This window comes from Phocoena phocoena, chromosome 14, assembly GCF_963924675.1.
Source record: "Phocoena phocoena chromosome 14, mPhoPho1.1, whole genome shotgun sequence".
Taxonomy (NCBI): domain Eukaryota; kingdom Metazoa; phylum Chordata; class Mammalia; order Artiodactyla; family Phocoenidae; genus Phocoena; species Phocoena phocoena.
In genome coordinates this window covers 32415793-32441343 of record NC_089232.1, presented here as the reverse complement: position 1 = coordinate 32441343, position 25551 = coordinate 32415793, and the positions used below count along the sequence as shown (strand labels likewise).

The following is a 25551-nucleotide window of genomic DNA, read 5'->3' as shown; positions in this document are numbered from 1 at the left end:
AAAGACTCTTTTGTTTCAACTCCGACACCAAGATGCTCAAGATTTCTCTTTGTTTCTATCCACCCCCCTCCACCGTAATGTGCACTTAATTCTATAAAGAGCAACAACAACAAAACCATTGGGCCAGCACTAGCAACAAAGCTCCTCTCTGTCCTCCTAGGACAAGCTTACTGATCAAGAGGTCACTGTCCTATTGCATAAGGACCTGGGTTCAGAGAAACCTCCCCGACTTCGTTTCGTGGGCAGAGACTTCCTGACAAAGGTGGGCACCCACAGCGTGTCTCTCCTCGAGTCTGTTCTTCACTCAGAGACACAGACTGTGGAGAATCCAGAAAACTGAACTCCCCCTCTCTGCTGTACATTTCTTTGATGCTCCTCAGTGAGGTAGCTAGGGTATCATCCTTCCATCCCCTCCCAGGCACTGCTATAAATCCCTGCAGAAAATAACAGCTACACTGGCCACGATGGTGCAGATGATGATGGCAACCACACCTGGGGCATGTGATGGAGAAGGAGAGGGAGAGATCCAGCGGCAAAGGACTCTCTCCAGCAGACCCGGTCACTACTGGTAAGATGCGACTATGTTTTCATACCCAGCGTCACTTAAAAATTTGCCAGGCAGTGGGTAGGGGAAAGTGGTACTTCAGAATTAAATACTGCCAAGAGTTTGGTGTGATATTCAACACAACGTGAATCAGCTTCCCCTTAAAGAAGGTTTTAAAGGAACCAAACCAAAACAGTAGAGTTGAAGCCAAAACTGAAGGCTTAAGTTTTAGCTGAATGTGGTCTTATAGAAATGCACGTTCCCTGTGGCTGCATCCGTGGACGTTTCAAGAAGCAGAACTTATGCTCTGGAAAACCAAACCAGCCAATAAGCACATGGAAAGACACTCAACATCACTGGCCATCAGGGAAATGCAAATCAAAACCACAATGAGATACCAGTCCATACCCACTAGGATGGCTCAAATAGAAAAGACAGGTGATAACAAGCTTTGGGGATAATGTGGGGAAACAATGGACCCCTCCTGTATCGCTGGTGGGAATATAAAGTGGTGCAGCCACTTTGAAAAACATTCTGGTGGTTCAAGAGTTTAAACATGAGTCACCACATGATCCAGAAATTCCACTGCTAGGTACAGACCCAAGAGAAACGAAAGCATATGTCTACACAAAAACTTGAACATGAATGTTCACAGCTGCATTATTCATAATACCCCAAAAGTAGAAGCCAAGTGTCCATCATCTGATGAATAGATCAACAAAATGTGCTACATACGTACAATGGAATATGGTTTGGCCATGAAAGGAAGTAAAGTTCTGATATATGCTACAAAGTGGATGAACTTCAAAACGTGATGCCGTGTGAAAGAAGCAAGTCAGAAAAGACCCCGTATTATATGATTCCATCTATATGAAATGTCCAGAATGGACAAATATATAGACACAGAAAGTAGATTAGTGGTTGCCTGGGGCTGGGTGGGGGAAATGGGAAGGGGCTGCTAAAGGGTACGGGGTTTCTTTGGGGGATGACGATAATGTTCTAAAACTGTGGTGATGGTTGAACAACTCTGAGTATAGTAGAAAAATCATTGAATTTTACCCTTTAGATGAGTGAATTGTGTGGTACATAAATTATACCTCAATAAAGCCATTAAAAAAACAAAACCAGGGCTTCCCTGGTGGCGCAGTGGTTGAGAGTCCGCCTGCCGATGCAGGGGACACGGGTTCGTGTCCCGGTCCGGGAGGATCCCACATGCTGTGGAGCGGCTGGGCCCGTGAGCCATGGCCACTGGGCCTGCGTGTCCGGAGCCTGTGCTCCACAATGGGAGAGGCCACAACAGTGAGAGGCCCGCATACCACAAAACAAAACAAAACAAAACAGTGAGATGAAGGACAAACATGAGAAGCTGTCTCGAAATGCAGAGGACAGTAACAGAGGTGACAAAATGAAAGACAAAGAGGCTACAAATGAAGAACTAGCAGGCAGCTAACTAGAGTTTCTGAAGGAGATCCTAGAGTGAGTGGGATGAAAGTCACAAATAAAGGTATAAGATAACCTTCCTTTTGCAAGGTCACTCAGACACATAGATACCTAGACATATGTGACCTCTACAAATGGCCAGTAAGCACATTCAAAAGTAACTTGAGTTTCACTATTAATTAAAAAATTGTTTGAATAACTGGTAATGATTTTAAATAAAACAATGCCAACTTTTAGCAAGGCCATGAGGGAACTGGACCCTTCATATATCACCGATGTGAACATAAATTGGTAGAACCTTCTGTAAGACAGTTTGGAAACACACGTCAAGTCTTAACATTTTCATATCCTTTTTCACAGTATTTCCACCTCTAAGAATTCACCTGGGGGTGAGGGAATAAGTGGGAGAATGGATTTCCGCAGATACTTAACTATAAGGAGATTATAAAACTTTGTGTATCTCTCAAATGCTCAGTGGTTACAGGGGTTTGTTGAATAAATTTGGCTCTCATTACATAATTAAAAACTATGAGGTAGGGCTTCTCTGGTGGCGCAGTGGTTGAAAGTCCGCCTGCCGATGCAGGGGACACGGGTTCGTGCCCCGGTCCGGGAAGATCCCACATGCCGCAGAGCGGCTGGGCCCCGTGAGCGATGGCCGTTGAGCCTGCGCGTCCGGAGCCTGTGGACGGGAGAGGCCACAACAGTGAGAGGCCCGCGTACCACAAAAAAACAAAACAAATCAAAACTATGAGGCCATTAAGAATGATGTTTTAGGAAAATGCGTAAGGATAGTTAACTATTCATTTTTTTGTCAAGGCATGATAGCAGTTTATAAAACAACACGCATGGTAATTTTTAAATTAAAACAATATATATACAGATATGCGATATCTAAAGTACAGCACGGTGACTGTAGCTAATAATACAGTATTATATGTGGGAAAGTTGCTGAGAGTAGACTGTAAGCATTCTGACCACACACACACACACACACACACACACACACACACACGTAGTAACAGTGTTAACTATGTGAGGTAATGGGTGTGTAAATAATCTTAATCTTGGTAATCACACATCTGCATTGTATATGGATATCGAAACATCATGTTGTACACTTTCAACATATACAATTGTATTTGCCAATTATTTCTTAATGAAGTTAAACATAGTATATACATACACTACATCCAGAGAAGAGGCTGAGAAGGAGAAAATTTTTCTTTACATCTTAAATGGTAACAGTGATTTTATTTTCTTTATACATACTTAAAACTTGCATAGACTTCTATAATGGTAAAAATAACAATAAAAGGAATGTATACGAAGTCCTCCAATGACTGTCACCTCAGAGTGGAGTCCAAGCCCTCAGCCAGTGCCTGAGGCCGTGGCCCAGCGGCCCTGCCCCCTCGGCCCATCTGTCTGTCTCCCCCTCTTCCAACCTTACCCGGTAGCCGTAGCCATATACAATTCCTAGTTCTTCCCTAAGTGGGGTTGGTGTTGTAGCAGCTCTCTGCTCCTTCATCAGCCTGGGACATCTTCCTCTGGTTCCCTCACTATGCTTCCTGCCTGCTTGCTTTCTCCTGGGTCACCTTTCCTGGGAAGCCTTCCCTGGACACCCAAGCAGAGCTCACATTTCCTGTTCCACCCTACTCCGTGTGTACATTATTTTTTTTTGTCTCCAATGGCACTGCCGTTATGTTTACACTTCTCTCTCCTGAGTCATTTGAGGATTAGGCCAGGTTCTTAATCATCCTGTTTACTCAGCATCCATCCAGCACAGTCCTGGATAAATGTTTATGGAGTGAACGAGGGAACGAATGACCGTGAGCTCTGGGTTCCCACAGCTGCAGGACATCTGCATTGAGCATCCCGTAGCTCTCTAAATGCAACCTCCCCTGGACTGACAGAGCCCACCATCTTCTCCTTGAGGTACCTTGACTCTCCCTCCTCATTAGTAACCCTCACTCTTTCTGTCCACACTCCATCTCTGTGATTGGAGTCTCCATCTCTGCAGGGACTGGGGCCAGGACCGTGGGCATCTTTTTTCTCCCATAGAAACTCCCCGGGGCCATCAATCCTACCACCTGGGTGGATTTTGCCTTGTCTTCCCTTCTTTCCCTGAATGCGGCCATTGACGTCTCCCCCACTCTCACTCTCACCTGGATGTCTGCCATAGCCTCTGCAGCCTCACCCTAGTAAAAACTCCCCAGTAGCTTCTGTTTCCTCCAGTGTAAAGTCAAAACTCTTCCAGGGATCCACCACGATCCAGCCCTGGTCTCCCTCTCCAGCTTCGTCTCTCCTCCATCCCTCCCCTTTCATCCTTTTCTGGAGCAACCTGATGAGTGCTTTCTTACCTCTGTGCCTATTGCATGCTGTTTGTTTCGTATGGAAAACTTCTGCAACACTTTTGCTTCCCTAACTCATTCATGAAGCCTTAATATAAAAGACACTTCCTTCAGAAAGCCTTCCCTCACAACACCAAATCCCAATTAGGCCCCTCCAAGATAAAGTCCCATACTCCCCAAACTGCCCCCAGTATACCCTTCTCATGTAGTATTTAATTGTTGACTTAACTATTCTCTCTCAACAGACTGTAAGTTGAATGGAGGCAGAAACAAAGTCAGCTTGTTCACGAACATTCCACCAAAGTCCAGTAAAAATTAAGCCCTTAATTAATGGTTAGCGTTCAGTAAGCAAATAGATGAGTGAATGTTTGCTTTTCCTTTTGCTATGGCAGATACTGATTCAAACTTGGGAACCAGACGAGACATCTGTAGTTCTTCATTTTCTGAAGGTCAGGAATCGGGGAGCAGTGCTGCAGCGATGCTGCCCGTCACCCCTACCCAAGCAGCTGACTGCTCCAGGGCAGGCTTTTCGGAGGGACGGCAGCTGTGCTGGGCCTTTCCAGGGGTGCTTTTCTTCTGGCTGCCTTTCCAAGTATTCATGAACAACTTCCCCATCAGTCACGAGATTTTCCCAAGACTTACAGGAACCTACCCTAAAGAGTAAGGGAAGTTCTCTCCATGTTTCTAAATGCTACCTTCAAGATATTTTCAGAGTTCTTGAGTTTAAGGTCCCAGGATTGAACCTTTGCATGATGTCAAGTTCCCTGTGGAGATGTTGCTGGGCTGGGACTCGGGATGGCTATCCACACCTGCCTCCACCCCAAGTCAGGATAGAACAGAGAAGTGCTCTTTGGGTCAGGCAGGCAGTAATGCCGAGCGGGCGCTCCGAAGTCTCCAACTGAATAAGTTCAGAGGAATCCAGCACGCCTGGGGTGCTTGGAGGGTAGCTGAGCCGTGATGGATTGGAGTATTGATCAGCAAACATTTACTCCTTTTTCCCCCTATCCCCCACCCCCGGGTTGTGTGTACTTCCTGTTTCACTGACTTTGGACTTGGTCACGTGATGTGTGTTGGTCACTAGAATATGAGCAGATATGATAAGAGCAGAGGCTTTAAATAGGCTTATGTGGTTCTTCCCTCTTACACGCCTTTCATTCACAATGAGAAGAATATGCCTCAGGTCACCCCTGCTCCTTCAGCCTGGTCCTCCGGATATCAGTTTTGTTTTTGTTTTTGTTTTTTTGCGGTACGCGGGCCTCTCACTGTTGTGGCCTCTCCCGTTGCGGAGCACAGGCTCCGGACGCGCAGGCTCAGCGGCCATGGCTCACGGGCCCAGCCGCTCCGCGGCATGTGGGATCCTCCCGGACCAGGGCACGAACCCGTGTCCCCTGCATCAGCAGGCGGACTCTCAACCACTGCGCCACCAGGGAAGCCGGATATAAGTTTTGGACAGTTGAGTTTGAGGTGGTTCTTTGTTATATAAGCAGAGATGTGTATGATTTGGGGTTCAGGAGGCAGTCTGGGATGAAAACCTACATTGGATGGATCAGTAGATGCATGGCATTTAAAGCCTTGAGACAGATGAGCTCACCAAGGTGTGGGTATAGATGGAAGAGTAGTCCAGTGAGTGAATCCTGGTTTCCTTCACTGTTAAGAGGTCAGGGAGGTGAGACGGAATCAGCAAGGAAATGGAGATGAAGCAGAACGACAGGCAGACAACCACACCAGTGAGGAGCCCTGGGAGCCAAGTGGAGAGAGGGCTTGGGCTTGGAGAAAGGAATCAAACGTGTCAAAGTGAGATGACGTGTGGAATTGACCAGTGGGTTCCGTGACAGGGATGTGGTTGATGTCCTTGATCAGAATATACTCGGTGGAGTCATGGGAACAAAAACATCAACCAAAAAGATTCAGGAGAGCATAGTAGGACAAGTGTTTGCAAGTATAGACAATTCTTATGAAAACTTGGCTCAGAAATGAAGGAGAGAAATGGGGCTGTAGCCAAAGGGGGAAATGACATCGAGAGAGATTTTTTAAACTATAGTATATAAAAGAATAAGTGTGGGGCTTCCCTGGTGGCACAGTGGTTGAGAGTCCGCCTGCCGATATGGGGGACACGGGTTCGTGCCCCGGTCCGGGAAGATCCCACATGCCGCGGAGCGGCTGGGCCCGTGGGCCGTGGCCGCTGGGCCTGCACGTCTGGAGCCTGTGCTCCGCAAAGGGAGAGGCCACAGCAGTGAGAGGCCTGCGTACCGCAAAAAACAAAAACAAAAACAAAAAACATAAAGCAAAAGAATACGTGTGAATGCTGGTGGCAATGATCCAAGAGAGAGAAGAAACTGATGAAGCAGTAAAGATAGAGGAGTGATGACACAGCTTATCCTTCGGAACTGAGAGAAGATTGAGTGTGTGAGCTTCCATGCATGGAAGTGAGGGCGCTACAGTGATGGGAGCTTGCAGACGTTCTCCTCCAGTTGCATCAACTTTCTCAATGGAACAGGAAGCCAGGGCATCAACAGAGTGAGTACATGGAGGCAAAGAAGAAAGTATAGCAGAGTCATCCAGGAGGGCTGAAGAATGAATGGACCAAGGATGTGTAGCTCATATTCTGGCCAGTAGTGACTCTTGTGAGCACTCTTACCTACTATCTTATTAGTCCCATTACCTTATAGCCTTATTAGTCTTATTATCTACTCTCTTTAATAAGCCTCATGATAGCCCTCTGAAGTAGGTCCTATTATTTGCCTCATTTATAGATGAGAATATTGAAGCACAGAGTAGTCAAGAAACTTATCCAAAGTCACACAGCAAGAAAGTGGTTGGGCCAGGATTTGAACACAGGCATTCTGGCTCTTGGACCAAATACTTAATCACTAGGTTAGTCTGGCCCAGTTGAACATATGAAAGCCTGTCATAGAACTGAACTAAATGGAATAAGGGTTGAACTGATGTTTGTGGTGTAACCACTATGCGTCCTGCTCTGTACTAGATGCCTTCACAGCTCTGTGCAGTCACGGTTATTATCAACCCATTTTACTGCTAAGCATACTGAGGCCCAGAGAGATTCAGTTGCTTGTTAAAAGCTGCAGAGCTAGGAAGTGGAAGAACTGAGTTGTGAACACGTATCAGTCTGATTCCCAAACCCACACCCTGTACACAAGGTCAAAGAACCATTATAACACTTAAGTGGGTCTACCCGGCTAAAGCTCACTTATTAGCTAAATACATCAGAACCCTCCTGACATCAGGCTGAGATCACTTGGAACCTTTGTCCTGAGTAGGTGGAGAACTTACTATGTGGGCCTTATAGTAGGAAGAAGGTGACTAAAAGAAGGTGATCTAAACGAAGGTGACTTTGGGGGAAAGCTCTTTGTCTTATTGACCGTTTTTGTAAGCCCACTCTGTTCAATGAGAAGGGAGCCTTAGAGGTAGATGTCCAGAGTCTTAGAATTTTCTTTTCTTTTTCTTTTAATCAAACCTCTAGGCTTATAACCCAACAGCACTCACTCTACCTATATAAGCATTTCCAAAAACTATTTTCTCAAGAAAGAGATTATAATGTATCATTACGCTGAACAACCACCCACTTCCTCAAATGCAAGGAAGCAGACAGTTAAAAAAAAAAAAAAAAAAAAAAAAGCCAAGAGGCAGCCGTTGTTTATCACGACCTCGCCTCAGTGAGGCCTGAGATTCTTTTGAACAGGAGCTTTGCTTCCCATGACGCAGAGCGAAGTGTCAACTGGGATATTTCTGGTAATACTGAAAGCAGGAAAAGCAGGGTGCACACTTCATGAGGTACCAGCCCCGCGAGGGACCGTGGGCAGGTTTGGGTGCCATCCCCGGTGACAGATGGATGGACCTTTCATCTGAGAAAGGAGAAGACATGCTGGCAGATCAACCTCAAACCCAAGATTGCTTGTGAAGCAATCGTAAAGGGGAAAACACACACACACACAAGCTTGTGAGGCAAGAAGATCAAAAAGCCAAGAAGGGCGTGAATTGAAGCAGACTCCCTGCTTCAGCAGCAACTCACCCAAACCAGAAGCAAAATGTCCCTGAAGTTGCCAAGAAACTGGGATTTCAACCTGCGAGGGGAGGCTGGGAAAATAGGTATGGTCAACTTCTTTTTGCTGCCTTTGTAGTTCTCATACTTGAGTTCCCACCATTTGCATGTCGGTCTGCAGGGAGCATAGTCTACTTAAAAATGAATCTGTCGGCAGAGCTGGGTTTGGGGTAAAATTTGCATTCAAACTGATATGATGGCTCAGAGTTCCCAAGTGCTGGGGAGGGGTTCTTTTTTGTTTGGAGGTGGAGGGAATGGAGCTCCTTGGTGTGTGGGATCTGGGGTACTTGGGATGGACTAAGGCTACAGATCTCACAAAACATGGTGAGTTTTTCTCTGTTTATCATGGAAGGATAATTTCCCTCCTGTTTGGACACTCATCCGTATTTTGAGTGGATTTTGGTAGGAGTCTTTGGAAATGCTTGATCTGTAAAGGAGTGCAAGGTGTTTGTTTTGTGAGCCCACTGGGTCCCCAGACGTTCTCTGTGGACTCGGGGCTAAGGTGGTGTTACTTGTAGCAAAAAGTAAATAGTGTGGACAAGACAGGAATATAGAGACCTTTGAAGGTATAACAAAGACACGTTTAATTAAAGGGACAGAATACATTTTAGATTAATTACTTTAGGGGACTGTGGTATGTTTTCTGAGATATTCTGGCCTTTAATTCATACCTCTTCTCATTAATGATGTTGGTGATACATTGATTTTTTAAAAAATTTTTTATTGAAATATAGTTGAGTTGCACTGTTGTGTTGGTTTCAGGTGTACAGCAAAGTGATTCAATTGTACATGTATATAAACATATATATTCTTTTTTTACATCATCTTCCATTATATGTTATGACAAGATATTGAGTATAGTTCCCTGTGTTATACAGTAGGTCCTTGTTGGTAATCTATTTTTTATATAGTAGCGTGTATATTTTAATCTGAAACTCCTAATTTATTTCTTCCCTGCCCTTTCCCCTTTGGTAACCATAAGTTTGTATTCGTGTCTGTGAGTCTATTCCTGTTTTGTAAATAAGTTCATTTGTATCATTTTTTTAAAGATACCACATATAAGCAATATCATACGATATTTATCTTTTTCTCTGGCTTACTTTACTTAGTACGATAATCTCTAGGTCCATTCATGTGATATACTGATTTTAATCTGTTCTATAATTGTTATCATGAGTTTCTTTATATGGGTTCCGTCTACTATTAAATTGACCCCAGTAATTTAGAATAGAGCAGTTGGGCTGGAAATGATTCCCTGTGTTTTGCCCTTATGCTTGTATAGTGAGATAACTTCCTTGTTAATGGACATAGATAAGTATTAAGGTGTTTCTAATGGCTAGGAAAAGTTTTGCTTGGAACAGGTTTAAACCTGGTCCTCTAACAGTGGTTAATGAGCTACTAAAGCAAGGGGTCCACTGCAAAGTCACATATCTGAGTGTTAATGATATGGGTCTGAGAAAGAAGTTGAAAGAAAATTCAGAGCAATCAGAGAAGCCATTTATCTTGGTAACCAGGGAGGATTAGTGGTCCCTAACCAAGCTGGGAATCATTGAAGGTCGGTTCAGAGAATGAGAGATTTTACATAATCAGAGGTTTTTCTCCTAACTACTGTTGATATCAATGTACTTGGCCAATGTTCATTCTATTGTATGTCATAAAAAATTTGTTTTTAGAAGTAAAACTTCTATGATTCTGTTCCTTTTGAAAATGTCTTGCTTCTCTTTACATGGGGTCATTCTACCCTCTCACCATCCGTGTTTGAACAAGTCTTATTCTCCTTCTTTTAAAAATGGAAGCTTGAGACATTAATGGTTAAATGATTAATTGATTAAATGGTTAAATGATTTGTTTTCAGGGATAGAGGACGTTACCACATGAGAGTGAAGGTCTGCATAATCTCAGACCTGGGATGAGGTTGGGTAGATTTCATGATTTCTACCAACGTTTCTTAAAACATGGTTCCATAGTTAGCCTGTGTTGGAAGTCACAAGTGCTCACTAAAAATGCAGATTCCTGGGCATCACCCTGACTTGTAAAATCAGAATCTTTGAAGGGAGATCCAAGCATCTTCAATTTAATAAGCTCCCAGTCCTCCGTCTCACCTGATCAGGAAGTCCGGCTGTGGTCTAGGTTAGTAGACTTGGACAATTACCATTCATTTAGCATAGCTCATGGTGCCGGGTCCTAGTGGGCACACAACAAATATTTGTTGACTGAATGAATGATTGAGTACAAGCAGATATTATTTAGTATTTTTTAATGAAAAAAATCATAATTACATAATGAAATACAGAGGAGCCCTTGTCATTTTCCGTGCCATTTACAAGTTTGTCACCCCGAGAGATTGAACTGCAGCCAGAATACTTTTTGTGAGTGTCACGTTGATGAGAATTCAGATCACAGGCTGAGCCTGTAAGAGTCATTGACTCAACCATGGGACCTCTGGTCCCTTCTCCAGCACCCTGTGTCCAGGTGTGACTGTAGGAACTGACTTAAGAATAACCGAAGAAGCTCACGTCTATTAAAAATTGTGTGGAGCTGGGAGTCACGACCTGTGGTTTTTCCAGACTGGGCTAGTCAGGAGTAGGTCTGGGTTTCTCAGTCTGGACACTACAGATATTCTGGGCTGGTTAGTTCTCAGTGATGGAGGCTATCCTGTACATTATAGGATGTTAGCAGCATCCTCAGCCCCTATCCACTAGATGACAGTAGCACTCCCCTACCACTATCAGTTGTGACAACCAAAAATATCTCCAGAGGTTACTGGATGTCTGGGGAGAGATATCTCTCCTAGTCGAAAACCACCAAGAGGGTGTGGTTATCAGGTCACTTGGGACTGGAATCCAAGTATTACCTCATGATTCATTGTCAAGGTCAACTTTCAAGAGGCTCTTAGTAAGATATAACTTCAGGGAATGGGCAGTGCCCTAGGAGGACACCAGGTTCAGCACTTACTTAGGGAAATAGCAAGACACTGATCCACGACGTGTCCCAGGAAGCGGCTCCAACGTCTTTATGGTGAGCGGCACTTCTAGTTCCCTCTGAATCTTGTGAGTGCTGAGCCAGGGCTGGAATGAAAGTGGAAGTCTCCGAGAGAGGGTGGAGGACTCTCTGTACTTCCATCTCAGAGAGTGGGGAGGGCCCCAGTGGCTGGGAGGCTGACCAGAGACCACACCATGGGTCTGCAAGTGGTGGGAGAATGTGACCCAAGCTACCCTGCGTCTGACCTATTGGTCCTAGGAGGGAACAGGGCTTGGAGGCAAGGGAAACGCAGAGCCAACAGACTTGACTTGAGGTGGAGCCAGGAGCACATACTTCTTCCTTCGATCCTTTGTCATCTTCAATTTTAGTCCAATGGTTAAAATCACGATAGCCTTCCATTTCTTTCATGTAGTGTTACTCATATCTTTTACTCTCATTTATTTGTCTTTCTAACTGAACTGTAAGCCCTAGAGGGTGGGTTCTAGGATGCAGTGTCCTTTTTTGCACACTGTCCAAGGGTATGGCACATCCAGAGGCTGGCATGTAGGTGCTCTATTGAGAGGGTATTGACCATCCAGGGAAAGCCCTTCCTGCCCGGCTGCTGGGGAGGGCTTAGTTGGAAGATCTCTGGGTGAATTTCAGGACCACCCACATTGTATCCAGTTGCAGGCACTATTACATTTTTCTCTGCTCCCCTAAGCCAAATGAGGGGAAAATGAGCCCTAGAGAGCATATGACTCTGAGATATATTAAAAAAGTGACTTTGGAGGGACAGTTGTTTTCAACTTTTTTTTACCCTCTGAAATTCAATGTTGAAAAAATATTATCCAGAAACAAAAATTCTTTATTCTAATCTCCCAAGTAGTGAAGTGAAAAACAACAGTAGTGGAGGGCTTTTTTCCACTTGATAAATCATTATTTGTCTGATATGGGATCTAGTTTTGCTCTTTAGAAAATCAGAGTAAAGGGAATAAAAATATTTGTTACTTAAGACTCTGTAACTAGACCAATTTCCAATGTAGGTTATTATTCTTGTTAAAAGCTGTCAGATTTGAAAGTACAGTTTTAGATAAACAGATGCATAGATAGATACAGAGATCCACAGAGACAGAGAGAATTGAATATATAAATAAGTCCTATGAATCAAAAAATAGTTTAAAAAATGAAGAAACAACATGAATAGGCATTTTACAGGATAGGAATAATACTGCCAATAAATATATGGAAATATGGTTGATCACAGTAATAAGGAAATGTAAATTAAAAGCACAATGACATACCTAACCTCACCCACCAAAATTGCTAAAATGAAAAATTCTGACAATACCAAGCATTGTCAAGGACACGGAGCAATAGGAACTCTCAGACACTAAGAATAAAACAATTTTGGAAAACGATTTAGCATTGCTCAGTGAAACTGATGATGTACAAACTCTATGAAGCAGCCATTTCCCTCTGGAGACTGGCCCTGGAGAAGCTATCGTGTATATGAACAAGAAGAGATGTACGGAAGTTCCATAGTAGTATTTCTTGAAATAACAAGGGGCAGGAAACAACCCAAGTGCCCATCAATAACAGAATAGAAAAATAAATTGTAGTATCTTTATAAAATGTAATGCTACCCAAGAGTAAAAACTAATTAATTGTGGTCATATATTTCAATGAGTCTGAATAGCAAAAACTTAATTTTAGGCAGAAAAGGGAAGTCACAGAAGATCAGAATGGGGATTCATTTACAGGAAGCTTAAAAACTGTGTACGTATATGGCAAAATTATAAGGAAAAATGAGGAATTGATTAATATAAAGTTCTGGATGGTTGTTACTTCTGTAGGGAAAAGAAAGGGAAATGCATTTGGGAAGCTCCAAATGTACCTAACTAACGTTATTGGTAGTAACATGAGAAGTTATTTTATTATTGTATATAAAATGAACAAAGAAACGAACGGGTAAATAAACACTCAAAAATCTGGAAGGAGATATACAATTTGTTAATACAGTTGACCCTTGAACAATGGGGGTGTTAGGGGCGCAGGACCCTCCCTCCCCATTCCCTGCAGGCAGAAATCTGAGTACTACTATCTCCGCCTCAGAAACAAAGGAATTGATAAATGACTCACTCAAGGGGGCAAGATGTTGAAATAGCAAAAGGATCTCCAATCGAACACAAACTTTTCGCTGCATTTAAAGATCTGTAAAATGAAAACACAGGAACTATATTTATCAAAAAAATTCACCTATAAGCGGACCTGCGCAGTTCAAACCTGTGTTGTTCAAGGGCCAACTGGAGTAGCTAATTATGGGTGAAGGATTTATGGGTGAGGTATAACCACACATGTATGTATTATTACTTTATAAGTATTTTCCAGAGTTTCTATAGTGAACAAGTATTAACTACATGATTAAGAATACTCAAAGCTAAAACAAATTCCAGTGCTTGGCCAGACGTGTTGGCACAAGGTCTGCTGGCACATGCTGCTTGGCAGTCGGCAGCCAGGTGCCAAGCCCTCCTGCAGCTGCAGAGGTTGCAACCAGCCAGGACCTACACGTGGTCATCGGCAAGATGCTCACTATAGGGGTGTTGGAAAGATCCTGGGACTGGTTAAGAAGACTAAGTTGGTGATGATGGTCCCATCCCACACAAGACAGCATGAAAGAAAAAATGCCTCTCATGAGGCAGCTCTGTGGTTTTTCCATTGGATAGAGGAGAAGGGAGTGTGTAAAGAGCTAATGGGAAGCCTCAGCGTTGGCACAGCAATTGAGACAAAAGGGCACCCGTGGAGACTCAGGGAAATACCACAGGAAGAGCCAGGGTGAGGTGCAGGCCAATGGGACAGATTCCAGCCTGGGGGTGGTATGTAAGTATTGTGGAGTCCCCAGAGGGGAACTGAGATATGGGAGTTACAAAGAGAGAAAATAATTTACATTTCTTGTCTTATGCTTTACTCATCACCATTTTTCTTCTTGAAAGCTTTTTTTGTTCTTCCTTTGAATACGTTCTAAAAAATCAAAATCACTTTACACACACACACACACAAAATGACACCCATAGGTCTGGCGAGCAAATCTAAAGGCGGTCCTGCTCTCTGCTCCTCCAAGGCTTACAGGCTAGTGTGGCATAGATAGAGAAACAATTACAGAACATCAAGACCAGTCCTATGATAACAGCCATGGGAGTCACAGGAGGGCTCCTAGGAATCAGCATGCTGGTCCCGCCACCTCTCTCCCCAACACTGCCATTCATTTTTATCTATATATCTATAGATAAAAGATATCTATAGATACATCTTTAAGATATAGATGTGTATGTTCTTCAGTGAGTCCCAGACTTGCCAACCTTCTCAGACTGATTTTCCTGATGGTCCCTGTTCTTTTGGAGAAGAAAAAACTCTATAATTTTGTGTAGCTCCTCCTTGTGAAGGGATTAGACCTGCCCGCTTACTCTTGCCACAGGTGCTTCCCCAAGCAGACGCACGCACACTCTAGACCCCAGCCATGTCCTTTTCAGTTCCCTGCCCTTTCTCATCCACCTGGAGCCCTCTCTACTCAGGGCTCCCTTACTACCACCCGATTCCTGCCCGTGCTTTAGCCCACACTTTGTCTCCTTTGAGGGACTGGCGTGCTTCCTCGTTTCTGTTAAGACAGCTGTGAAACTCATTGTATTTCTCTTTTTGTCTTGGCTGCCGGGAAGCTCAGAGCTAAATTAGGCTCTATCACATTTCAGTCACAGTGTAGACATCTTGTCCCCTGGGAGACCTTGAGTCTACCTATCACTGGAAGGAGAGTGTAACAATCTTTTCCCAGGCCATTTAAACAGAGAGACTCACAGATCTAGAAACTGTGGACTTCCTTTGCAGTGAGCTCAGTGAAGTCTCCTGAACTTGAGAGATTTGAGTCAAACCTACCAACTGATCGATTGGCTTTTATCTTTTTAATTAATTAATTAATTAATTTTAAACATCTTTATTGGAGTATAATTGCTTTACAATGGTGTGCTAGTTTCTGCTTTATAACAAAGTGAATCAGCTATACATATACATATATGTATATATATATATATATATATATATTCCCATATCTCTTCCCTCTTGCGTTTCCCTCCCTCCCACCCTGCCTATCCCACCTCTCTAGGTGGTCACAAAGCACGGAGCTGATCTCCCTGTGCTATGCAGCTGCTTCCCACTAGCTATCTATTTTACGTTTGGTAGTGTATATATGTCCATGCCGCTCTCTCACTTCGTCCCAGCTTACCCTTCCCCCTCCCCGTGTCCTCAAGTCCGTTCTCTAGTAGGTCTGCGTCTTTACTCCCATCCGCTTGGTTTTTAAACAAAGAAATTTCTCCTTAATCAGTAATGTGCAACCTCAGCGCTCTAGGCCCTCTCTGGAGAGAATTAACTCGAATTGCCTGTAAAAAGTGGCACCGACAGAAGCTTGTCTAAGGGATGAATTGCCCATTGGCTTTTCTTGATAAGAGTGTAGGAGCGCAGGAAGGTGTGTGTGTGGTACAAAAGAGAGTGCGTGAGCTTGGGACCCCTTTGCTGATTTGCAGTAAATCCCAGTAAAACATTCACTTAATTATTAAACAGAATTAATAATATGTATGTTGAGAGGAAGAAAACATTTCATGCACATAGCACGTTAGGTGTTTAGCAAACACCTGTTTCCTTTCTTTATAGATAATCTGATTTCTAACCTCAGATCAAACTAGAAGCTGTGCTTGGGCTACGGCACCTTGGCATCCTTACAGATGGCCTCACTAAGCTGTGCTGTACTGTCACACCGTCAGCTTTAATCATCACCGCAGGTAACGATTTCATGAAATCTGCTCCTGATTATTTTGTAAAAATGAGAACAAGAAATGAACAATGCAGGTGACTCCTATGTGTAACCCTAGGTGAGAAAATTCACTGAGACTTCAGTGCTCCTACTTTGTCTCCTTTGAGGGACTGGCATGCTTCCTCCTTTCTGTTAATTGTGAAACCTATTGTTTTTCTCTTTTTGCCTTGTCTGCCAGGAAACTCAGAGCTAAACTGAAGCTCAATCACAACTTTTACCCATTCAATTAGCAGACTTATATTTTCCTTTGTCTTTGGTATAAATTTATGTGTTCATTGCAAATGAGTTTTCTATTGGAAGATGAAAAACCCATGAAGTCTTTTAAGGAGAGAGTGTAAGTATATGCAAAAGCTATCAGTAAACAACTCCTCAGGTAGCCTGTGAATAAATTTCATACTTATTAGTGGCAACTGGGCATTATAATTTTTCTAAAAACAGTGTTCAAAGAACATGGGTGCTGAGAATCAATTCTTTTAGTTCATAAATGAAAACACAATTCTATGACCACTCATATTTTATTTTATTTATTTATTTTTTTGCGGTACGCGGGCCTCTCACTGTTGTGGCCTCTCCCATTGCGGAGCACAGGCTCCGGACGCGCAGGCTCAGCGGCCATGGCTCACGGAGCCAGCCGCTCCATGGCATGTGGGATCTTCCCGGACCGGGGCACGAACCCGTGTCCCCTGCATCGGCAGGTGGACTCTCAACCACTGCACCACCAGGGAAGCCCCACTCATATTTTTTTGCTAGTTATATGTAATGATGGTGGCTTCAGTACACCGAGGCCAATCATTTTCATTTCATTCATTCATTCACGTAACATGTATTTGCTCACCTCTACACGACACGTTCTTTTCAAGGAACATTCTCAATATTGTGCCCTGTGACAGCTGCTTCACTTCATCCTTATGCTACTCACCCACCTCCAAAATGTGTACACACAGATGTTCCAGATGGGGCTGGTGATACTCTACCGCTGGAACCCTGGCCTATGGCTTCTGAACCATCTGTAGGCTTCCTTGTTGGTCTGAGAGTTTCAAAGTGAAAGAGGAAGTGGTACAGTATGGAGTTTCTGATGCTGATATAAAATATTTTTTTCATATTTAAAAATGATTTTTATAAAGTTTACCAAAAAAGTTTCTAACAAAGTCTGAACTAGCTACAGTGACACAAGCCAACTGTGCACAGTATGGTAGTTAGAAAGTTACCTTAAATTCCACCATCACTAGTCGCTAGTCATGTGACCTTGGTTCTCACTTTCCTTATCTGTAAAATGGGCATAATCACAGTGCTAACCCATATGGCTATTGTGACGATTAAAGGAGACGATCTTGGTAAAACCTTTAGCATAACAGCAGACATCGGCATGTGCTTTGTAAATATCACTTGTCATCATCACTGCCGCCAAGCGCATGACTACAATGTGGGTACGCTATCAATTCCTTCCAGCCAAGTCTTTGGTGAAAGCCCCAGCCAGCAGTGCCAGTTTAGTTTGTCTTGGTCCCGTTTAGTTCTTCTCTTTTTTCTTTAGACAAATGGCCTTTTCAGCATCTGCTGATCCCCTTTGCTGCCCAGTGTCAGCCCCCGGCTCACCACAGCACTGCTGCTCTGGGGTTGCCTGGAGTGTCTTGTTTCTGACTCCTTCACCTCCAGTCTTTGACTCTGCAGCCCTTCCTTAAGGCATACAAATGTCATCCACTGTGTTTACACAGCTACATCACTTTTCATCGTTTGTCCTTTTCCTTTCCTCTTGCTTTTCTTTGTTTTGTTTTGTTTTGTTTGTTTTTGCCATTTCTTTCCTAAGTTGGTAAACTACCTGAGTTGTGACTTTCCTATAAGGATGAGGAAGGGCTTCTGGTAAGTGTCCTGCAGGATGCTTGCTGTAGAAAGGTCCCTGTCTCCGTGCTGCTGTGATAGGGACCGTTCCTCATACTCCTCTTACTCTGGGTAGGAAAAGAGTGACTCTGGGCTGTGCACCACCTGCATGACCCTCCTTCATTGCTGAGGAGCTGCTTCCGCCAGAGCTGCAGACGTCTCCCACTGTCACAAGTATCTCTGGCCATCGAAGTGAGGTTGCATGCTGTTTCTTTGGGCCTCACTGGGGTCAATGGTTAATGTCTGTGATGTCTTACGTGTGAGTTACAGCAGCAGCAGTTTAGTTTTTCCAGTTCTGTAAGAATCCCACGTGTGGCCAACTACTCATTTCCAGGTTGTTATTTTTAGATACAATTGTGAAGAAACAGCAGGACCTTCAAAATGAAGGTCTTCCTTGGCCTCAGTTCTCCTGTTGCAACCCAAGGGTCCTTGTGAGTGCATTCTCCCCCCTCCTTGCCTTTTGCAATTTCCTCTGGGCACTTGGTCGTTTAGAACCCAGAAACCCATTTTGCTGGTGGGTGAGGAATCACACTGGGCTCACAACCCAGAGCTGTGATGATCACAGGTACAGAGTAAGTTGGCATCCCCTGTCCATTCTCAGCCAGGGCCCTTTGTGCTCTGTCCCGAGCCCAGCTTGGGCACCAGCCTTCTCCATCTGAGCTGTTCTGAGTTCCCCTGCTCAGCTAGGGTGACCAGCTGTCCCGATTTGCTTGGGACTCAGGGGGTTCCTGAGATATGAGATACTCAGTATGAAACCCAGAAAAGTCACCCTGGTCCCACGCTCTGTGTCTGAGAAAACAAGGCATTTTGAGAAAAGAATGCCATCCTTGTAAAAGTGCTCTGTATTATCTATTGAACTGAATTTCCAGTGAGGTCGCACATTTTAGGGTAAAAAAATTATGGGGAATCTTTAAACCTTGAATTGTTGTTCTTTTTTCAGTACTCATGGTTAAAAATCCTTCCAGATTCTTCCTTCAGCCTGCCTGAATCTGCCATGCTAGCTTCCTCTCTCTGTTTTTATGAAATTTTAAGTTTCTTGCTCATACTTTCTCAGGAAGGATTCGGAGCCACAGCTGTCCGTCATACAGCAGGGAACTTCTTTCCAGAATCACACAAAAATCCCTGCCTTGTGGAGTCTCTATCTGGCCCCTAGGTTTGCTCTTCTATTTTCTGGATTCATTTCAACTTTACCTGCCCCTCCCCATCACCATGGCCACCACCCTTCTCCTCTTGGAAGCCTTCCTAAATTGGCCAAGTAGGATTAAACCCTCCTTCTTCTGTGACATTGTACCACTTTGCTCATTTGCTCATTGCCCTTCTGTTCTGATCGACACAACTTTATCAGACACCTACAATATGCTGGGCACGCTACTAGGCTCAGGATGTAAGAAGATAAAAAAATATTAAGGTCTCGACTTCAAGTAGCTCAATCCCATTGGAGAGACCCTCAAGGTGAGGGTTAAGCAGGGCTCTCTTTGAAGAGAATCAGAAAGTCATAAATGACGTAACCGAGACTGTGACATTTAAAATGCTGACGTAGGGTTTGTTCCGTAACTAAAGTTTCCTTGCCCACTTGAGCCATAACCCCTAAATATCTATAAGGGGCAAGTTTTCACTCGTGAATTAAAACACCCACACACCCACACACACCCCCAAAAGCTTCCAACCCCAGATGGCTATTCTGACTAAGTGCCAGTAGAGGGCGCCCACAGACAACATAACTACATTTCTACCCGGAAACTTGGTCCGTTTCCCTTATTTCTCTCCAGAAAGCCCTGGATTTAACCAGTCTCTGGTCATCACAAAGTTATCCCCATATCTCATCCTCTGTGGCCTGAAATGCCCAGCATTATAACGGAAGCGACGGATGATTTCATCACCTTTTGTGTCTTTACAGATACAAAGTAGGGTTCTGGATAAAAAATGTTTCTTGAAAGAAACGGCTCATGGTCCTAAGTAAACCATGTCCTCCCTCATAACTGTACCATCTCTGAAGCCTCACTTGCAGGCACCCACTCCAGCGATTCTCGGCCCTCAGTCAGTGAGCTCCCATTCCATTGGTTCTACCACTTTTTCACCATCAATCCTCCTTTATGTCCTCTTGACCATAGACTGCTAATTCTGGCATTGCAGAGCTGTGGAACAAACACCCTTAACTCCTCTGCCCCTAACCCTGTTTAAACCCAACGAGCCACTTTCTTGGCACCTGTACATGGGCACCTGAACATTGCTGGGGAAAGTGAGACCACTGAGCTGCCTGGATTTACTTAAAATTTGTGAACCATGTGAGGTGGATGTTCAACAGACCCAGACAAGCCTGCTACACCTAGCTAGTAAGTTTCCTTTCCTTTTCCCCAAAACATTTTTTCTCTCCTCAAGGCCTTAACACCTACTCCCACTGTCACACTCTTATTTCTTAGAGAAAAGTATGCGCACCTGAATGAGCACCAACTCATTTTGCTACCTACAAGTGCTTCCGGCTACCCATGTCGTCACCTCCAGGACCGCCCTTTCATTTGGGCACGGGACCACCGTTTGGAGGCCTGGATCTTACAAGGTCCTGCTCTGGTCGGGCTCTAGCTGCCGAGGTGTCTGCCCACCTGTAGCCTGGGCCCTGCTAGCTGTCTAGACCACTCGGGAACGTGAAATTCCCTGCAAGGATAGCCAGAGCTCTTTCCAGGGCCGGCCCGCCTGTCTTCCTGGGTCCTCCTAGTGGTTGTTCTGCAGAAGGTTGATGGCAGGGAGGCCTGGAACAGAGCTTGGATGTCTGGGCTGGCGTGTCGACGTGCATGTGTATGGGGCCTCTCACTCTGCGAAATGGAGCGAGCAGGCAGTGGGAAGAGAAGAGGTGTGGGGGATAGGATGAGGGGGCCTCCATCTGTATATTCTTGTCATACATTCTCCAGTGTTGGTGGTCACTTGTCTCTTGTCATTCTATAGTCAGCCAAATTAAGGACTGGTGCAGGCCACACTGCCAAGAAGGTCATCGTCAAAGTCACTGATTGTCGGGAACTTGGCCAAGGGTGCATCTATCGCTGTCCTTGTCTCACTCCAGTGCCCTGCGGTGTTTGACACAGTTGGCCATTTCCTCCCAGAAATAATCTCTGGGCTGGCTTGATACCGTACTCTGGGCCTTCCTTACCCCATTAATCACTCTTTTTGAGCTTTCTTTGATGGAGTCTCCGTCTCCACCAGATTCTTAACTTTGAAGTGTCTGAGGCAGAAGTGGCTCCATCATTTGCAGGGCCTGGTGAGGAGTGAAAATGTGGAGCTTCTAGTTCCAAATTATGAAGAATTGCAAGATGGCGGCCACAGAGGATTGTACCAGGTGCAAGGGACCTGGGGTTCAGCACAACCGCACAGGTTGCGTGTCTATGTGGCCAGCTCTGGCCCCAGGGCTCAGTTCCCTCGTCCTCTTCTCTCATCCACCCTCACTTGCTGGGTAGTCTCATCCCTTCCCATGGCTTTAAATCCCGTCTATCCTTTTGTACGTTCGTCCTGGTTTGTCTGCTGGGCTCCAGACTGCTCACCATCTCCACCTGGATCCCTCTCGGGCTTCTCTCTCCCAGTACGTCTGACACAGAGTCCAGAATTGTCTCTCTTCGCATTCCTCCCCACCCAGTTTAGCTGACGTCAATAAAAGACTCTACCTTTCACCCGGTTGCTCAAGGTTCCGCCTACGGTCACCTTCCATTCATGTTTTTCTCTACCACCCTGCATCTAATCCACCAGAAAAAAACTTTTGGATTCGTTAGCGATTTGTGTTTCTCATCTGATTATTTTCAATTATCTCTGATACTGTAAACACCATCATTTCTTGCTGAGTATCTTCAATTTTTTGCTAACTAGTCTTCCTGCCTCCACTCTTGCCCTGTAGAACAGGGGTCCCCAGCCCCCCGGGCTGCGGACTGGTACTGGTCCGCAGCCTGTTAGGACTGGGGCCGCACAGAAGGAGGCGAGCCGTGGGCCAGCGAGTGAAGCTTCGTCTGCCGCTCCCCGTGGCTTCCCATTGCTCGCATCACCGCCTGAACCATTCTGCCCCCCATGGAAAAATTGTCTTCCACAAAACTGGTCCCTGGTGCCCAAAAGGTTGGGGACCACTGCTGTACAATATACGCTCTGCGCCATGGCCAGACTTGATAGCGTTTAAAAGCAGAAATCAACTTGTGGAACATCTTCTTGAAAACCATCAGTATGAGATTCAAACTAATTATCCCTGCCTGTGGGGTCTGACCCCCAACCCCTTCCCCCCAACCCACCTGCCTCTCCTCTGCTCCTCTCACACTGCCCTTCAGCCACGCCCACCTCCTAGCTCCTTAAACACTTGGAGCTCAAGGCCACCTCGGGCCTGTCTGCCACTCTCTCTCTGATATACCCTTACCCAGATCTTACCGTGGTCTTTCCTCCACTCCATTCAGCTTCGGCTCAAATATTTTCTCTTTAAAGAGGTCTTTCCTGACCCTAATACCTAGTATAGCATCCCCCTACTGCAGTCTCTCTTTATCCCATCACCTTATTCTATTTTCTTCACAGCACTTTTGTACCGGAAATGATATTCATTTGTTTTCATGTCTATGGTCTCCACCCCCAGTAGACTATAAGCTCCTCGAAGGCCGGGCTTTGTCTGTTTCCCTCACTTTTAGGCCATTGCTGCCAAGAACAGTGCCTGTCATACAAATAGGTGATCTCGGAGATTTTCGTGGGATAGCTGGGGACTGTCCTGTGGCCTGCTAACTTTGCTTTACCCCAGTGAAATCTGTACGTTACAATAAGACCAACACATGTTTTTCTGCTGCCCTTACTGGTGTGGAGCAATGGTTTGATCCAGAGAGACAAATCTGCCTTTCTTTTGGAGAAGGAAGTAGAGCTTTTGGTTTCTGAAGCTAATTTGGAAGCACATGTGGGTGACTGAGCATCCAGCTATTCTCAGTAGAGGTTGGGACCTAAGTCACGGGGCTTAGGCCGCTGAATAGGTGCCAAGGGATACTTCTCGCTTCTATAATCAAAGTCTTTTTTAAAAACTTGACGTATAGCTGATGTACAATGTTACATAAGTTACAGGTGTACAATAGAGCGATTCACAATTTTTAAAGGTTACACTCCATTTATAGTTATTATAAAATATTAGCTATATTCCCCGTGTTGTACACTATGTCCTTGTAGCTTATTTTATACATAGTAGTTTGTACCTCTTCATCCCCAAAGTCTTCTTGATGATGGGGATTGAAGTGAGGCCAATGAATTAATCCCTCCACTTCAGACTCAGGGACTGGGGAGACATGTTCAGAAGCCCCAATCCCTCTGCCTCCCCTCTTTTTTTTTTTTTTTTTTTTGCGGTACGCGGGCCTCTCACTGCTGCAGCCTCTCCCGCTGCGGAGCACAGACGCCGGATGCGCAGGCTCAGCGGCCATGGCTCACGGTCCCAGCTGCTCCGCGGCATGTGGGATCTTCTCAGACCGGGGCACGAACCCGTGTCCCCTGCATCGGCAGGCGGACTCTCAACCACTGCGCCACCAGGGAAGCCCTGCCTCCCCCTCTTTAACTGGATATTGGTTAGCGCTAGGGTTAGGGTTAGGGTATCCAGGGAGCTCCTAAGAGGCGCAAAGCAGCTTTTCTCAGGAAATGGAAATATTAAAGTTGTACATCAGTGTGGTCAGCTAGTCTGGGTGGGTAGCTAAGATGAAGAGCGAGGGGGAGCAATGGAGAGGAGAAAGGAGGAAAGACAGAGGGTGGGAGAGGGACCCAGCAAAAGCAGAGGGAGGGAAAGAGGGTGCAGCAGGTGAGGTGAGTGGAAGACAGGTCTTTCTGTAGGGGAGGATGCCCTTCAAAGCCCTGCAGGTTGGCTTTCAACAACCAGCAGTCAAACTGAACTCATCAGCTACGGATTCAGAAAGTTATCCTGCTCTCAATTAGGGATGACAAAACCGGCTATGCTTGTAACCCTGGACTATTTCGCTGAAACGTCCTTCGACCTTTCCTTTCTTTGGAGGGACTGAAAAACTCACACCAAGATTTCTCAGACTCCCTCGTAGCCAGGATTCTAGAAATAGATGACGTTCTGCCGGGTCAGTTCACTGGTATGCGATCTGGACCGTAGAAGTGAAGGGCAGGCATCTCCCTGTGTCTCCTTGGTTATTGCTGGCAAACAAGATGGGAACCCGTGAGGCTCCTGGGCATCGCAGCTCCAGCACCCGCTCTGTGGGGTCTCGGGCATGGGGGGCAGTGGCGGCAGCCTCTGCGGGGGTCCTTACTTGTGGAATTTCCCCAGAGGTGATCTGTCTCTGAGGGGATCAGGTCTGTTTTGCCCTGGTGCCTGAAGTCTGCTCTTTGAGCTCCTCCAAATATTCGATAAATGCTTAAATCCTTAAAAGGCAATTCCTACTTCCCAAACTGAACTTGGATGGATAAGTTTTCATATGTCACCATTGCAGTTTGCACACAACCCTTATCATCTTCTACTCCCAGAATGGTACATTCCACAGACTCCTCCACCAAATGCATCTCCACAGTCCCTGGTGCCATTGACTCCCCAGTAGCCAATAGCAAACCAGAGCCCTCAGGGCAATCCTGTGGTTCAAATATTTACAAGAAATTCACCGACAAACAGGAAAATCTACAATAACAAACAGGAAATCTACCTCCTACAATAACCCCAGCTAGGGCTTCTGTGAGTCCTTAAAAGAGACAGAGTCATCACCCAGTGGCCTTTCATTTCTAGGTTCTCTCTCCACACACCCCCTGTATCGTCCACTCCTAAAGTGGCCAAGATCTTCTCAGTGCTGGTGCTTGGGTGTGCGACCTGGGCAACCGTGCAGGGTCCCCGCGCTTGGTTAGAGGCTCTTGAAAGTCTTAATTATTTTTGAACAAGGAGCCCCACATTTTTACTTTGTACTGGGGGCCACAAATTATAGAGTCAACCTTGATGTTTTCCTACCTTGTGTCCCAAGAATGGGGTGATTGTTGAGCCTGACCTTGACCTCTTGACCAGGACCCCTTCCTTCCCCAAGGAGAGCACATCAGTCCTACTAATTCTCTTACCTGTATCTCAGATCCACCCTCTTGTCTTATCTCCGGATTACTGCGAGCTTCTTAACCATTATCCAGCCTCCAGTTTTCACGGTCCTTAACTTATTCTCCATGAGCTCCCCGGTGCCTGCATGTGTTGACAGTTTCATCTATCAGAGCCATCTCCCCAGGGCTCAAGAGAATCACATGAAGATGGCATCAGGTTCTTGAGCTGAACCTTCCCTACCCCTCCTCTAAATCATTGGTTCTCAAACTTGGCTGCTAAATTCCAACTAACAGAGACACTGATGTAAGTGGCAAGGGGTCCCATCTTGGTATCTGGCGAAGTTTGGGTTCTGCTGCTGTGGGTGTGGCCAACTGACACTATTTCACCAGCTCTAAGCATGGATTGCTTGTGGGGTAGCCTAGAAGGACTTATTTTTGGCATAACACTGTAGACTCC

General features: G+C 45.2%; 1 protein-coding gene across 1 annotated transcript in view; it reads left to right on the top strand.

Moving 5' to 3' along the window:
- The first annotated feature begins 7968 nt into the window (after positions 1–7968).
- ARHGAP25 (Rho GTPase activating protein 25) overlaps positions 7969–25551 on the top strand; it is an 86140-nt gene continuing 68557 nt past the window's right edge. The window contains exon 1 of the mRNA XM_065890766.1: positions 7969–8439. Within this exon, the coding sequence (XP_065746838.1) occupies positions 8379–8439 (61 nt within the window). The 5' untranslated portion in view covers positions 7969–8378. The remainder of the gene's footprint in view (positions 8440–25551) is intronic.